Below are 17,702 nucleotides of genomic sequence, written 5' to 3'. Positions count from 1 at the left end.
GCATGCTGAAATGATCCAGGGCACTGGTTTTTAATCTGATATGCACATTTTTAAATGGAATATGTGAGTGGGATACTTTACCCCTTTTAACCTTATTAAAACTTCATTACACCTTTGAAGTGTTTGTTTAGTTTTAGACTCTAGTGAAACTGCCTGTATTCATACTCATGAGCCAAATGGGAATGAATGATGCATACTAGTGAAACAAGCTGTTTGTAATTGAGCTGCCATCCTGTTTGCCATTTATTCAGGGATATTGATGCTGAAGGAAGATTAATATACCTGCCATATATCAAGACGTGATTGAGTGAATCTGAGGAAACATTTGAAGTGCTAAAGCTGTTTGTAACTGAGCAGCCCCTTGATCTGGTGAGCGCATTGCATGAACTAGGGGTGATGGTAGTGCAAGGCATATCACAAGTGGTGAAAGATCACAGGGAGGTGGAGGAGCATAATGTATTAGAGGATACTGCACTATTATGTATTTTTCTTTGATTCGTCTAAGGTATTCATCTATTCCGGTTGTATAGAAGATCAAGAGACAGATTCAGTGATCAGAATTTGTGAGAGTACATGGGACTATGACCATATGAACTTGGAGATCACTTTTTCTTAAAAGTACTGTTGTTGAGTGTTAACACCTCTTTCCTTTTGTCATCACTGAGGTAAGCCTACGATTACCATGATGTTTTTAATGTTTTTATTTTAGGGGGCATCTTTTCCCACCTACCATCAAAATGAAAGTAATTTAAGATAAATGTCTGGACAACTGGTGTAAGGTATTTTCCACCACAATGGTCAGTTTTCTGATCTGTCATCATAACAGATAAATGATTTGTTAATGCATGACAATTTCCAAAATAAGTGCTTTACTACAGCACTATGCAAGGTCGCCAGAAGTTTGAGTAGCAAATCCCAGCTTCTAGAAGCTTATCTACTTAACCAGCAGATGTCCACAGTTTTTCAGTGATTTGTTGGCCCTAGAATCATCATCTTTGATGACATTAATTAGCATGTTAGAAGAATGTTTTGCTGTTCAGTCATTAACAGCTGCACATTGATATACACAGGACAGACACATCACCTCCCTTTCCCAAAGTTTTGTTCCCTTAAGTGCCTGGGCATCTTATCAGAAAATCTAATGTGGCTAGCAAACCTTAGTGTCACAGTTGCATCTTGCAGTAAATGTACATTTACAAAATGTAAAGCAGCAGTTTCTAAATTTATAAACGTAAAAAGGGAAATTAAATTTTTAGTAAATTACCTGATCGCCTTTCTCACCAGCGCTTCCTGCCAGTCCTCTTTCTCCACCTGGACCCTTAATAAATGAGAAATAGTAATTGCATCATATGAGAAACCTATTATATATGACATATATAACATAATACATACTGTATATAACATATTCAACTCAACAGCCACTTACTGCAGGTCCGGCAGGGCCAGGAATGCCAGGAATACCAGGAGCACCCTAACATGGTAAAATAAAATGAGTGGAAATGTAAGGCTTTAATATTTACAACATTACATTTTATATATCCCTCAGATAAATGCATTGTACTGTATTAGTACTGTCAACTTTGTTCATCCTCTTAATACAAATTATATTTTTATATTACTACTAAACAAGAACTACTATATATATTGCACATGGTTCTTATGGTAATTTGAAAATAACAAAGGTATCGTTTAATTCTGATATTTCACTTTTTTGTTGTCAGATTTCCACAGCTCTTTACACTGAACATCAAATAGTTCATATCAGAAATTGGTTAATTGTGGAACTCACAATCAAATCTCAAATACAAGTAGCAATACAAGAGAGAACCCCACTACTGCAAACTTATAATCTAACTAGCAGACCTAAGCCCGTTACAGTTACAGGCTGTAGACCTCCCTCACAACCCCCCTCCGGCCCACTCACCACCACCATCCGCCGCATGTCAGCGCGCATGCAAGCCGTGCTCCCCGCCGCGTGCGCTCCCCATCGCATACGCCCATGCACATGCCCGCACTCCCCCTGCACCCGTCCTCCTCCTGTCCCAACAATCGGCGCGTGTAGTAGCAATAAGGCATGGACAGAGGGACAGGAGAGGACACAGGGGGTTTATTATATAGGATAAAGGAGGGGCGGGAAGACATTAGTCAGAGTAAGCTTGATTTACAGAGACAGTCAGTACCTCAGTCAGATTATGTAAGACCTAGAGCTTGGTCAGAGATTGAAGGCAATGACCAATGTTACATTTCAAGGTTTATAGAGTGATTATTATTTTATTTTGGAATGGAATTTCACAACAGAGGGGAGCTTATAAGAACTGCTTTATGATGGAGGAAGTAAAGGATAGGAGTTTATGTGCAGAGTGGAGGTTGCAGTTGAGGTGGTGTCTGGACATAAGTAGACAGAGGTACAGGGAAGACAATGTGGAGACCTACAGCTGATCATACATCAGTGATCGATTCCTCTCTGAAATAAATTGATTTAGGAAGGAATCAATTCTTACCAGACACTGCACACCTATTTTTAATAGATTCCATCAGGGAATCTATTGAAAATCGATCAGACTGCAGCATTGCACTGTTTGCTGCAGTACAATGCTATAGGTCGTCAATCTACTGCCACTTCTGCCCTGCCCCTAATTGAATCTTCTGCCATGTCCAGTCGATATTATTGATAGTTTTTTGGTAAAAATCAACCAAAAGTCTACCAATCTGACATTTTGGGGGAATCAGTTCCCTGCAGATCTTTCGAATCTGCAGGGAATCAGGAAAATAGATACGTGTATGGACGCTTTGGGTCTAGTAATAGATAAACAGTGTTTAATAGAGTAAGGTGAGCTTAAAGGCCCATACACACGTCGGATTTTAGCGAACGACCCGTTGTTTGAACGTTCCGTCGTTCGGACGTTTTCGCGTCAAATCCGACGTGTGTACAGACTATCGTTCGGGTGATAAGACTGGTTACCAATGATCCGCCGGGCGGATCGCTGGTAACCAGTCTTATCACCCGAACGATAGTCTGTACACACGTCGGATTTGACGCGAAAACGTCCGAACGACGGAACGTTCAAACGACGGGTCGTTCGCTAAAATCCGACGTGTGTATGGGCCTGTACTCTCTGGAATAGCTCTTTACAAACACATGAAACACAAACCCCCATTGTATTCAGATGATGTATGTTAACCACTTGAGGACCGCCCCCAGCCGATGGGCGGCGGCAAAGACCGGTCCCAAACGACCGCAATACGCCCATCGGCGGGGGCGGCATCAGCGGCGGCTGTGCGGCGATCGCGTCATCAATGACGCGATCGCCGCCGGCAATAGGCTCCGCCCACCCTACTCGGAAACCCGCCGGCCAATCAGCAGCGCCGGCGGGTTTCAAACCTCCGCGATCCGGCCAATCAGAGTGTATAATACACTTTGTTATGGTAACAAAGTGTATTATACTGGCTGCCTCCTCCGCTGATGGTCACTCGTCGTGCGACCATCAGAGAGGACGGCAGCCATTAGCTAAGTGCTAAAAAATCACACTTTGCCCCACACAGACCCCCCGATCGCCCACCCCAGCCCTCAGAACCCCCCCTGACCACCCCAGCACACCAGTATCTGCACCCCACCACCCACCTAAAAACCCATCAATCACTCCCTGTCACTATCTAGGGACGCTATCCTCTAGGTTAGGTCCCTAACTGCCCCCTAGGGTCCCCTGATCACCCCCCCTACCCTCAGATCCCCCCCAGACCCCCCTCCCAGACCACCCCCCTGTATGCTGTATACAGCTATATAGCTGCCTTACCCACTGATCACCTGTCTATCACCCATCTATCACCTGTCTATCACCCCTTGTCACCACCACCCATCAGCGCAGACCCTAAACTGTCCCTTGGGGGCACCTGATCACCCACCCAGACCCTCAGATTGCCCTCAGCCCCCCCCCCTGCTGATAACCTCCCCAGTGCATTGTTTACATCTATTCTCCCCTGTAATCCCTCACTGATCTCCTATCGTCACCCCCTGTGTCTGCCACCCACCAGATCAGGACCCAGTCTGCCCCGTGCGGACACCTAGTCAACCCCCCACACCCTCTGATCGCCCTCAGACCCCCCCCCCCCTCCCCCCCCCCAATCACCTTCCCAGTGCATTGTATTTGATTGTGCTGTAATTGCATTTGATTGTGCTGACATTCAATTTCATTGTGCTGACATTCAATTTGATTGTGCTGTAATTGTATTTGATTGTCCCGTGATTGTCCCGTGATTGTCCCGTGATTGGCCTGTGATTGGCTTTGATTGTCCCGTGATTGCCTTTGATTGTCCCGTGAATTGAGTGCCCTGTGATTGGCCTGCGATTGCCTTTGATTGTCCTGTGATTGTTTCTGATTGCCTCTGATTCCCCACTCACCACCACCCCCCTGTCACTATCCTAGTGATCTAAAAACAGTGATCAGTGAAAACTGTCACTTTTTTAGTATCACTAGTGTTAGCAGTTAGGCCAGTTAGCTAGGCCCCTTTGTAAGTGTCAGTTAGTGCTCAGCCCACTGCACCACAGTCACTAATTAGCGTCATCACTGTCGCTAATCAACATTGGTACTATATAGTATCTGTAAGTGATCATTACTGATCGCAGTCAGATCTATTAGGGTCACTAGGATCCACAAAAAAAACGCAGTGTTTGCCCGATCAGGCCTGATCGTTCGCCTGCACTTGCGTTCAGCCCGCCCCACCGCAGTGACAGAATTTTTTTTCTGATCACTGCAAAAAACACTGTACAATAGCTGTGGCACTGTAAACCTCAGTTTTGATTTATTTTTTTATCAAAACTCAGTGACCACAGCTTTCTACCTCTCAAATACTCCCTTTTGCTAGGTAGGTGCTCTTTTTTTCTGGGTAGTCTCAGAGGAATACCCCCTAAATTTAGCAGCCCACCATGGCAAGAAAGGGGTATTCCGATGATGAGGTTCTCAGGTACATGGCCCAGTCGGATGAGGACGATTGGGACGCCTCATTTGATGAATCTTCCGGGTCAGAGTTTGAACCTGAATTGAGCAGTGGCTCACTGACCGATAGTGATGATGAGGTTGAGGTCCCGGCTAAAGCCAGGCGTACCACACCCCATGTTGTTGGACCGCAGGTGGCGCAGGATCAGCCTCAAGGGCAGCAGAGTGGTGTTCGTGCTGGTCTGAGATTTCATGGTGGGGCAGGCACCAGCAGCACAACATCTCCTGGACCTAGCACCAGTACTTCCGTAGACCCTGGTGAAGTGGCGAGCACCAGCATGGAAGTTGAAACTGGTTCGGTGGCACGTGCAGTAAGATCCCAGTCGCAGCCACCAAGAAGACGGGCCCGTACTACCCCTAATTTACCAGAGGTGCTGGCAAACCCAAATTGGCAATCCCCTGATTCCGCCGCACCCGTACTTCCCCCTTTCACCGCCCAGTCTGGAGTCCAGGTGGAGACAGATAATCTAGGATCGGCCCTAGACTTTTTCTATCTGTTCTTCACCCAGGATCTCTTGGACTTAATTGTGGCAGAGACCAACCGTAAGGCCACACAATATATAACCGCCAATCCGGAAAAGTTCCTTGCCCAGCCTTTTCGGTGGAAACCAGTCCAAGTTTCCGAAATGAAAATTTTTTTGGGCCTTCTCCTTCACACGGGACTAGTAAAGCAGAATGTGTTGCGGTCTTATTGGTCTACGGACCCAGCACATCATGTTCCCCTGTACTCTGCTGCCATGTCCAGGACACGATTTGAGAACATCCTGCGCTTCCTGCACTTCAATGACAACGAAACCTGTCATCGAAGTGACCACCCTGATTTTGACCGGCTCCACAAAATTCGACCCCTCATAGACCACCTGTCATCCAGATTTGCAGATGCTTATACCCCTGACCAGGACATCTGCGTAGACGAGTCCCTCATACGCTTTACCGGGCGCCTTCGCATCAAACAGTACATCCCAAACAAGCGCGCCCGGTATGGGGTGAAACTGTATAAGCTCTGTGAAAGGGCCACAGGCTATACATCTTATTTTAGGGTCTATGAGGGAAAAGACTCCAAATTGGAGCCGGTCGGATGCCCTGACTACCTGGGGAGCAGTGGAAAGGTTGTGTGGGACTTGGTGTCACCCTTGTTCCAGAAGGGGTACCATCTTTTTGTGGACAATTATTACACAAGTGTGGCCCTCTTTCAGCACTTAAAAATAGAAAAAATCCGATGCTGTGGCACCGTGCGGCCTAGTCGCCGGGGCTTCCCCCAACGGCTCATTACCACCAGACTTAAGCGGGGGCAGAGGGCCGCCTTGTGTGCTGACGACCTGCTCGCGGTGAAATGGAAGGACAAGAGGGAGGTTTACTTCCTGTCCACCATTCACGCAGACACGACAGTTGAAATTCAACGGCGAACTGAGGTCATTGAAAAACCCCTTGTCGTCCACGAGTATAATACTAACATGGGAGGGGTGGACTTCAATGACCAGAGGTTAGCGCCCTATTTAGTTTCCCGAAAAACAAGACGCTGGTATAAAAAAGTGTCTCTTTACCTCATTCAATTGGCAATTTACAACAGCTTTGTTCTCTACAGTAAGGCTGGGAGAACTGGATCGTTTATTCAATTTAATAAACAGATCATGATGGAACTCCTGTATCCAGGAGGTGCCGTGGCCCAACCCCAAGATGCAACTAGCCGGCTGCATGGAAGGCATTACGCCTATCCAATTCCGACTACCCCAGGTCAACGAATCCGAAGAAAACGCTGTCGTGTCTGCAGCAGGGCTGGAATAAGGCGTGACACCACCGTTTATTGTCCCACCTGTCCTGACCAGCCTGGCCTATGCCTAGGGGAGTGTTTTGAGAGGTACCACGAGCAGGTACACTATTAGAGAGTAGGGAACTCCACACACAGCGGTAGGCACACAAGGGTCTCTCAGTGCTATTTCACACTGCTGCGATGCGTTGGGGCAAAATGCCTAGCAAAAGTCACACTTTGCGGTCCCCCCCTACGCCGGAAGTGCTTGACTTAACGCTAGTGCATGCCTACGTTACTGCGTGGCTTCTGTGGCAATATCGATCGGCCCGGAAGTCATGTTAGTCTATGGCGACGCAGTCCATTACTAGGCCGAATGCTACTCTTGTGGTATTGTCTGAAGGTCTGTTTTGGACGATACGGTGCGGCGGGCTCGACCCACCGGATATGTCAATATGCAGTGTGAAACCAAACATCGGGTTTCCAGGGACCCTAATACACAGGGCTGCCAGAAACCTCTCCTTTCACTTGGGACAAATTGCGTAATGTATTTCGCCACAACTCTGTGCGATTTGCACTTCGCACATTGTTCCATGGGGGAGGAGAGGTTTGTCCTCGGGAGGTAAGTTAAAAAAAACAAAAAAAAACAAAAAACAGGTAAGCAAAGAAGTTAATGTTTGGTTTGCAATGTTGAGTTTTTAAGTAAAAAAGTTCAAAGGTTATTAATGTTAATGAAGTAATTGCTTTGCTGCTTGCTTGTTTTTTGGGTTTTTTTGTATTTTTTTTTCTCTTTTTCCATCCAATAACCTTCCAGGTGGACCGAGCGAACGACTAACCAGCTGCAGTACTGATGGTGCATCCTGACAGAACATTGTGCGTCTGTCAGCTTACACACAAGTCGGTGCATGCAGCGCTGCAGGACGAGATTTCTCCTCCGCAGTCAAAAAGATACGTTTGCCGAGGCATATGGGCCGAGGAGTGGTGTTGGGGATTCATATGCTTTGGCAAACACTTTGTATCAAAAAAGAACTCTGGCAATGATTTGTTCATCCACATCGGTCGGTGTGAATGGATAAATCAGGTTTGCCAGGGCATACGAGCTGGTGGGTTTGGATTTTTGGGGCGGCAGCTCCTATGTCCTGGCAGACGCCTTCCCCTCCTTTTTGTATTGTTTTGTCTTTTTTTCTTCTCTCTTTTTTTCTATCCAGACTGACCAATCAGCTGCAGCACTGATGGTGCATCCTGACAGAACATTGCGCGTCTGTCAGCTTACACACAAGTCGGTGCATGCAGCGCTGCAGGACGAGATTTCTCCTCCGCAGTCAAAAAGATACGTTTGCCGAGGCATATGGGCCGAGGAGTGGTGTTGGGGATTCATATGCTTTGGCAAACACTTTGTATCAAAAAAGAACTCTGGCAATGATTTGTTCATCCACATCGATCGGTGTGAATGGATAAATCAGGTTTGCCAGGGCATACGAGCTGGTGGGTTTGGATTTTTGGGGCGGCAGCTCCTATGTCCTGGCAGACGCCTTCCCCTCCTTTTTGTATTGTTTTGTCTTTTTTTCTTCTCTCTTTTTTTCTATCCAGACTGACCAATCAGCTGCAGCACTGATGGTGCATCCTGACAGAACATTGCGCGTCTGTCAGCTTACACACAAGTCGGTGCATGCAGCGCTGCAGGACGAGATTTCTCCTCCGCAGTCAAAAAGATACGTTTGCCGAGGCATATGGGCCGAGGAGTGGTGTTGGGGATTCATATGCTTTGGCAAACACTTTGTATCAAAAAAGAACTCTGGCAATGATTTGTTCATCCACATCGGTCGGTGTGAATGGATAAATCAGGTTTGCCAGGGCATACGAGCTGGTGGGTTTGGATTTTTGGGGCGGCAGCTCCTATGTCCTGGCAGACGCCTTCCCCTCCTTTTTGTATTGTTTTGTCTTTTTTTCTTCTCTCTTTTTTTCTATCCAGACTGACCAATCAGCTGCAGCACTGATGGTGCATCCTGACAGAACATTGCGCGTCTGTCAGCTTACACACAAGTCGGTGCATGCAGCGCTGCAGGACGAGATTTCTCCTCCGCAGTCAAAAAGATACGTTTGCCGAGGCATATGGGCCGAGGAGTGGTGTTGGGGATTCATATGCTTTGGCAAACACTTTGTATCAAAAAAGAACTCTGGCAATGATTTGTTCATCCACATCGATCGGTGTGAATGGATAAATCAGGTTTGCCAGGGCATACGAGCTGGTGGGTTTGGATTTTTGGGGCGGCAGCTCCTATGTCCTGGCAGACGCCTTCCTCCTCTCTTTTTTTTTTTTTTTTTCAAATTTTTTGGCAGATATTTTTTCATCCACATTGATTGATTGTTTGACGTTCATTTTTCCTTTCAGCCCACAGTGCATTACCCTTATGCCCAATATAAGGAGTATAGCAGAAACTCCTAATACTGGCCATACATGTAATGATTGCAGAGACCCTAAAATGCCAGGACAGACCCCACGAATGATGCCATTTTGGAAAGAGGACACCCCAAAGTATTCCGTGAGGTGCATGGTGAGTTCATAGAATGTTTTATTTTTTGTCACAAGTTAGCAGAAATTGTGGTTTTTTGTTTTTTTTCACAAAATGTCATTTTCCGCTAACTTGTGACAAAAAATAAAATTTTCTATGAACTCACCATGGCCCTCATGGAATACCTTAGCGTGTATTCTTTCCAAAATGGGGTCATTTGTGGGGTTTGTTAACTGTCCTGGCAAGTGGGCGGGGTGCTAAATTTTGAGCACCCCTGTAAAGCCTAAAGGTACTCATTGGACTCTGGGCCCCTTAGCGCAGTTAGGGTGCAAAAAAGTGCCACACATGTGGTATCGCCGTACTCGGGAGAAGTAGTATAATGTGGTTTGGGGTGTATTTTTACACATACCCATGCTGGGTGGGAGAAATACCTCTGTAAATGACAATCTTTTGATTTTTTTACACACAATTGTCCATTTACAGAGCTATTTCTCCCACCCAGCATGGGTATGTGTAAAAATACACCCCAAAACACATTGTACTACTTTTCCCGAGTACGGCGATACCACATGTGTGGCACTTTTTTGCACCCTAACTGCGCTAAAGGGCCCAAAGTCCAATGAGTATCTTTAGGATTTCACAGGTCATTTTGCGGAATTTGATTTCCAGACTACTCCTTACGGTTTAGGGCCCCTAAAATGCCAGGGCAGTATAGGAACCCCACAAATGACCCCATTTTAGAAAGAAGACACCCCAAGGTATTCCATTAGGAGTATGGTGAGTTCATAGAAGATTTTATTTTTTGTCAAAAGTTAGCGGAAAATTGATTTTTATTGTTTTTTTCACAAAGTGTCATTTTCCACTAACTTGTGACAAAAAATAAAATCTTCTATGAACTCACCATACTCCTAACGGAATACCTTGGGGTGTCTTCTTTCTAAAATGGGGTCATTTGTGGGGTTCCTATACTGCCCTGGCATTTTAGGGGCCCTAAACCGTGAGGAGTAGTCTGGAAATCAAATTCCGCAAAATGACCTGTGAAATCCTAAAGGTACTCATTGGACTTTGGGCCCTTTAGCGCAGTTAGGGTGCAAAAAAGTGCCACACATGTGGTATTGCCGAACTCGGGAGAAGTAGTATAATGTGTTTTGGGGTGTATTTTTACACATACCCATGCTGGGTGGGAGAAATACCTCTGTAAATGACAATCTTTTGATTTTTTTACACACAATTGTCCATTTACAGAGTTATTTCTCCCACCCAGCATGGGTATGTGTAAAAATACACCCCAAAACACATTGTACTACTTCTCCCGAGTACGGCGATACCACATGTGTGGCACTTTTTTGCACCCTAACTGCGCTAAAGGGCCCAAAGTCCAATGAGTATCTTTAGGATTTCACAGGTCATTTTGCGGAATTTGATTTCCAGACTACTCCTTACGGTTTAGGGCCCCTAAAATGCCAGGGCAGTATAGGAACCCCACAAATGACCCCATTTTAGAAAGAAGACACCCCAAGGTATTCCGTTAGGAGTATGGTAAGTTCACAGAAGATTTTATTTTTTGTCAAAAGTTAGCGGAAAATTGATTTTTATTGTTTTTTTCATAAAGTGTCATTTTCCACTAACTTGTGACAAAAAATAAAATCTTCTATGAACTCACCATACTCCTAACGGAATACCTTGGGGTGTCTTCTTTCTAAAATGGGGTCATTTGTGGGGTTCCTATACTGCCCTGGCATTTTAGGGGCCCTAAACCGTGAGGAGTAGTCTGGAAATCAAATTCCGCAAAATGACCTGTGAAATCCTAAAGGTACTCATTGGACTTTGGGCCCTTTAGCGCAGTTAGGGTGCAAAAAAGTGCCACACATGTGGTATTGCCGAACTCGGGAGAAGTAGTATAATGTGTTTTGGGGTGTATTTTTACACATACCCATGCTGGGTGGGAGAAATACCTCTGTAAATGACAATCTTTTGATTTTTTTACACACAATTGTCCATTTACAGAGTTATTTCTCCCACCCAGCATGGGTATGTGTAAAAATACACCCCAAAACACATTGTACTACTTCTCCCGAGTACGGCGATACCACATGTGTGGCACTTTTTTGCACCCTAACTGCGCTAAAGGGCCCAAAGTCCAATGAGTATCTTTAGGATTTCACAGGTCATTTTGCGGAATTTGATTTCCAGACTACTCCTTACGGTTTAGGGCCCCTAAAATGCCAGGGCAGTATAGGAACCCCACAAATGACCCCATTTTAGAAAGAAGACACCCCAAGGTATTCCGTTAGGAGTATGGTAAGTTCATAGAAGATTTTATTTTTTGTCAAAAGTTAGCGGAAAATTGATTTTTATTGTTTTTTTCCACAAAGTGTCATTTTCCACTAACTTGTGCCAAAAAATAAAATCTTCTATGAACTCACCATACTCCTAACGGAATACCTTGGGGTGTCTTCTTTCTAAAATGGGGTCATTTGTGGGGTTCCTATACTGCCCTGGCATTTTAGGGGCCCTAAACCGTGAGGAGTAGTCTGGAAATCAAATTCCGCAAAATGACCTGTGAAATCCTAAAGGTACTCATTGGACTTTGGGCCCTTTAGCGCAGTTAGGGTGCAAAAAAGTGCCACACATGTGGTATTGCCGTACTCGGGAGAAGTAGTATAATGTGTTTTGGGTTGTATTTTTACACATACCCATGCTGGGTGGGAGAAATACCTCTGTAAATGACAATCTTTAGATTTTTTTACACACAATTGTCCATTTACAGAGTTATTTCTCCCACCCAGCATGGGTATGTGAAAAAATACACCCCAAAACACATTGTACTACTTCTCCCGAGTACGGCGATACCACATGTGTGGCACTTTTTTGCACCCTAACTGCGCTAAAGGGCCCAAAGTCCAATGAGTATCTTTAGGATTTCACAGGTCATTTTGCGGAATTTGATTTCCAGACTACTCCTCACGGTTTAGGGCCCCTAAAATGCCAGGGCAGTATAGGAACCCCACAAATGACCCCATTTTAGAAAGAAGACACCCCAAGGTATTCCGTTAGGAGTATGGTAAGTTCATAGAAGATTTTATTTTTTGGCACAAGTTAGTGGAAAATGACACTTTGTGAAAAAAACAATAAAAATCAATTTTCCGCTAACTTTTGACAAAAAATAAAATCTTCTATGAACTCACCATACTCCTAACGGAATACCTTGGGGTGTCTTCTTTCTAAAATGGGGTCATTTGTGGGGTTCCTATACTGCCCTGGCATTTTAGGGGCCCTAAACCGTGAGGAGTAGTCTGGAAATCAAATTCCGCAAAATGACCTGTGAAATCCTAAAGGTACTCATTGGACTTTGGGCCCTTTAGCGCAGTTAGGGTGCAAAAAAGTGCCACACATGTGGTATCGCCGTACTCGGGAGAAGTAGTATAATGTGTTTTGGGGTGTATTTTTACACATACCTATGCTGGGTGGGAGAAATAACTCTGTAAATGGACAATTGTGTGTAAAAAAAGTGAAAACATTGTCATTTACAGAGATATTTCTCCCACCCAGCATGGGTATGTGTAAAAATACACCCCAAAACACATTATAGTACTTCTACTGAGTATGGCAATACCACATGTGTGGCACTTTTTTGCAGCCTAACTGCGCTAAGGGGTCCAAAGTCCAATGAGCACCTTTAGGCTTTACAGGGGTGCTTACAATTTAGCACCCCCCAAAATGTCAGGACAGTAAACACACCCCACAAATGACCCCATTTTGGAAAGTAGACACTTCAAGGTATTCAGAGAGGAGCATAGTGAGTCCGTGGCAGATTTCATTTTTTTTTGTCGCAAGTTAGCAGAAATGGAAACTTTTTTTTTTTTTTTTTTTTGTCACAAAGTGTCATTTTCCGCTTACTTGTGACAAAAAATAATATCTTCTATGAACTCACTATGCCTCTCAGTGAATACTTTGGGATGTCTTCTTTCCAAAATGGGGTCATTTGGGGGGTATTTATACTATCCTGGAATTCTAGCCCCTCATGAAACATGACAGGGGGTCAGAAAAGTCATAGATGCTTGAAAATGGGAAAATTCACTTTTTGCACCATAGTTTGTAAACGCTATAACTTTTACCCAAACCAATAAATATACACTGAATGTTTTTTTTTTATCAAAAACATGTTTGTCCACATTTTTCGCGCTGCATGTATACAGAAATTTTACTTTATTTGAAAAATGTCAGCACAGAAAGTTAAAAAAATCATTTTTTTGCCAAAATTCATGTCTTTTTTGCTGAATATAATAAAAAGTAAAAATCGCAGGAGCAATCAAATCGCACCAAAAGAAAGCTTTATTAGTGACAAGAAAAGGAGCCAAAATTCATTTAGGTGGTAGGTTGTATGAGCGAGCAATAAACCGTGAAAGCTGCAGTGGTCTGAATGGAAAAAAAGTGGCCGGTCCTTAAGGGGCGAAAAGACTGTGGTCCTGAAGTGGTTAAACAAATATTCTTAGATTTTTAGGCAGTCAAATCTAAGTGCAGCATTGAGATTATATAGGTAAATAGCATATACAATATTTTTTTTTAATACAAAAACATGAACAATGAACTTGCAGGGTGAATAACAGTGTTATATATCATATATCATATACTTACAAAGGCTTAATAGGAAAAAATACTGTTTAGCTAGAACAGTAGAAATGACTAAATCATTGCATATACACCGGGGTCATAAGAAGTGTCCTACATAAAATAGAGTCACTGACCAGCTTCATGATAAAGTGGATGTGTTCTAAGATCTCTAATGGCCAAAAGTGAACTTCCTTTCATTTAATCAGCAAGGATTTTGACTCATTTAAAAAATAAGTATGATTTCAACTTACCGACTCCCCTTTTTCACCAGCTTTTCCAGGGTACCCTCTCTCACCTTTACTACCCTAAAAAAGTGGATTTGATACATTTAAGCACCTTATAGGAATATTAAATAGTGTTTACATGTTTAATGTATATATTTATTTGATATAGGTACTTACTGGGAGTCCTGGGGGACCTAACGCCCCTGGGTAGCCCGGAAGACCTGGAGGTCCCTAGAAATCAAGAAAGGACAGGAAATGTGAAGTAAACGCCTTTATATTTATGCTACATAATGTTTATTTATTAAGTAATGCATGCTTTACATTTTTATAAATGGGTACATTTTTTCTGACATATTAAACAACTAGCTGGATGCCCGGCGTTGCCCGGGTATGTATTTGGCTAGTGTTGGCTCTGCCCACTTTTCCTAACCCTAACACACAATTACTTAATGACCAAGTATGTGAGCTTTGCGGTCTTTGGCATCAATCATTTGCAATGAAATAAAATTAATCTGATTGGGTGTGGCTCCACCCCTTTTCTGAATTTGAACCCCAATCACCCAATGGCCAACTGTACCAGGTACAGGTGATTAACAGTGCAAGAATGGCAGCAATTAAATTTTCCCCTTAAAAATCAATAGGTGGATTTTGATTGGCTTTTATAGGCTCCACCCACTTTTCTGAATATTAACCTCAGTCACCCAGTGACCAACTGTGCAAAGTTTGAGAACCCTACCATTAACATTGTAAGAATGGCTGCAGTTTACATTTGCGCAATGAAATTTGTATTTTTCTCCACCCACTTATTTCCTAACATTGTTCAGGTATGTATTTGTCTGGTGTTGGCTCTGCCTACTATTTCTAACCCTAACACACAATTACTCAATAACCAAGTTTGTGAGCTTTGCGGTCTTTGGCATCAATAATTTGCATTGAGATTAAACAAATCTGATTGGCTGTTTGTGGCTCCACCCCTTTGTCTGAATTTGAACCCCAGTCACCCAATGACCAACTGTACCAGGTTTAAGGCTTGTGCCATAACAGTGCAAGAATGGTAGCAATTACATATTCCCCTTGAAAATCAATTGGTGAATCTTGATTGGCTTTTGTAGGCTCCACCCACTTCTCTGAATATTAATCCCAGTCACCCAGTAACCAACTGTGCAAAGTTTGAGAATCCTACCATTAACAGTGTAAGACTGGCTGCAGTTTACATTTTCCCAGGAAAATTTGTATTTGTCTCCACCCACTTATGACCCGGCGTTGCCCGCTTATGTATTTGGCTGGTGTTGGCTGTGCCTACTTTTCTAACCCTAACACACAATTAATCAATTACCAAGTTTGTGATCTTTGCGGTGTTTGGAATCAATAATTTGCATTGAAATGAAACAAATCTAATTGGCTGTGTGTGGCTCCACCCCCTTTCTGAAATTGAACCCTAGTCACCCAATGGACAACTGTACCAGGTTTGAGGCTTGTGCCATTAACAGTGCAAGAATGACAGCAATGTAAATATTCCCCTTGACAATCAATAGGTTAATTTTGATTGGCTTTTATAGACTCCACCCACCTTTCTGAATATTAATCCCAGTCACCTAACGACCAACTGTGCAAAGTTTGATAACCCTACCATTAACAGTGTAAGAATGGCTGCAGTTTACATTTCCCGTGAAATTTGTATTTGTCTCCGCCCCCTTTTTGATTATGGGAATAAAAAGTACCCTATACTTTATTCTAGGTAATGTACTATGTGTGTGCCAAATTTCATTCAAATCCGTTCAGACATTTTTGCGTGATCGAGTAACAAACATCCAAACATCCAAACATCTAAACATCCAAACATCCGAACTTTCCCATTTATTATATTAGTAGGATAACAATGAAGCTTTTACTGTGTTTGACAGTTACCTAACTTCTTAAGTGAGTTGGAACTTAAAAATAAATTGAGCTTTCCCACCCCAGTTGCACAGCGGACAACACTAGGTCCTGGATGTGATAGATACTCTGCCTCCCCACCTCCGTATTGTGGCACCCTGGATCTTCCCTCTGCCTTCCATCATTCCTGTACTGACTGAGCTGCCTTATTTTAGACTCAAACATTTACAGTATCCTAATTCATGTTGCCAGTGACAAGCATGCCAATAGAGTGCCAACAGGGTAGAGTATCAGCTTTCTAGCCAGTAGTGCTTTATTTAATTCTCAAAAGAAGATGCCATCTTAATTTAGCTTTAAAATTGCTGAGCTTTGGCAGTGATAAAAAGCATTGTATGTTGCATCCTTCAAGTCAACATGGAAAATCCATTATTATGAGTATATAATACAAACCCAGACAAATGGCATACATTATTTTTAACTTCTCTTGCACATCAGATTTCCAAATTCTTTCCTTGGTAAATGTATGTGCTGCAGAGTACCTAGTTATGTAATTGAGACCCAGAATCACTAGGGCCAAAATGTATACCTGAGTTTTCAGAGAAGTAAAGTTACATAGTTACATAGTTATTTTGGTTGAAAAAAAGACATACGTCCATCGAGTTCAACCAGTAAAATAATGATTTGTACTTTCATTCACAAACCTGAAGTGTTTTTTTTTTTTTATGGGAAGTAACGCCTTTCTCATGAAAGGTGTTTAAAGGTGAATATTTGCAAAAATCTTGTGTTTTAAGAAAGCTCAATTGGATTTAGCATCACGGTTTGACTGGAGGTTGGGGCATTTTGGTTTCTGAAGCCCTCCACAAATAAATGAATTGTTTTGGTTCCAAAACCATTCATTTTTGTTGTGGAGGGCTTCCGAAACCAAAAAGCCCCAAACTCCAGTCAAGGGTTTCGGTTTGCCATGACTTGATATGGGTAGCTAATATGGGTACTCTGCCCTGCAAGTTCTACCTTAGAGCCACATCAACCCATATATTGCCTTAATGAAGGTTAAAACAGCTTGAAATAGCTGACTGCAAGATGTAAACTATGGCTTTGTAGAATAAATCAGCTACAGGTCGTACTGTGTACCAGTGGCACTGGATTGCATGCCTGTTTTTTCAAAGATCTGAAGGACTGATTTGCGTAATTTGATGCTCAGTTGAAGCTGTATATTTGCAAATATCTTCTGTTTTAAGGCAGCAAAATTGTATTTCGCACAGCTCCATATAACTAGTAACAAATAGCTGTCGCAGAAGCCATACAAGCTTTTGAACTTTTGCTACAGTTAGTAATGGCTTGGAATATAGAAGTTTGTTTCAAGGTATAAGACCTGTGAATTTAAAACAACAGGTGACATTTAGAAGGCTTTGCTGATGCAAAGCTATGGGCATTTGAGAATTGCTTTGTCATGATCTCAACAGGTAGCAATTTTCATAAATTCTCCTAAGCATGAATTGCACTGGCTGGAAGTAGCCTAGGGTGCAACCACTTCTACTCACACTGTGAACAATTCAGCAGGAACAGTATTACGCCATTGCCTGCTGTAAAACATACTGGCACAGTTCGAAATTTCAGACAGGAGATCACATGGATGAAATATAATGCTGGCCACAAATTGTGCTGATTTTACGGGCTCAAATAAACTATTTTTTCTATTGATTTTTTTTTTCTATTTTGCAGTTTTTAACAAATC

General features: G+C 43.1%; 1 protein-coding gene across 1 annotated transcript in view; it reads right to left on the bottom strand.

The window, feature by feature from the left end:
* COL16A1 (collagen type XVI alpha 1 chain) overlaps positions 1–17,702 on the bottom strand; it is a 296,365-nt gene that overhangs the window by 20,123 nt on the left and 258,540 nt on the right. Inside the window, exons 51-54 of the mRNA XM_068266105.1 lie at positions 14,270–14,323; positions 14,120–14,173; positions 1,427–1,471; positions 1,265–1,318 (exon numbers count right to left, since the gene is read on the bottom strand). Of these exons, the coding sequence (XP_068122206.1) occupies positions 1,265–1,318; positions 1,427–1,471; positions 14,120–14,173; positions 14,270–14,323 (207 nt within the window). The remainder of the gene's footprint in view (positions 1–1,264; positions 1,319–1,426; positions 1,472–14,119; positions 14,174–14,269; positions 14,324–17,702) is intronic.

The sequence above is a fragment of the Hyperolius riggenbachi genome, chromosome 2, assembly GCF_040937935.1.
Source record: "Hyperolius riggenbachi isolate aHypRig1 chromosome 2, aHypRig1.pri, whole genome shotgun sequence".
NCBI lineage: Eukaryota > Metazoa > Chordata > Amphibia > Anura > Hyperoliidae > Hyperolius > Hyperolius riggenbachi.
Note: the sequence above shows the minus strand (reverse complement) of the source record. Positions and strands in the feature narration are given on the sequence as shown.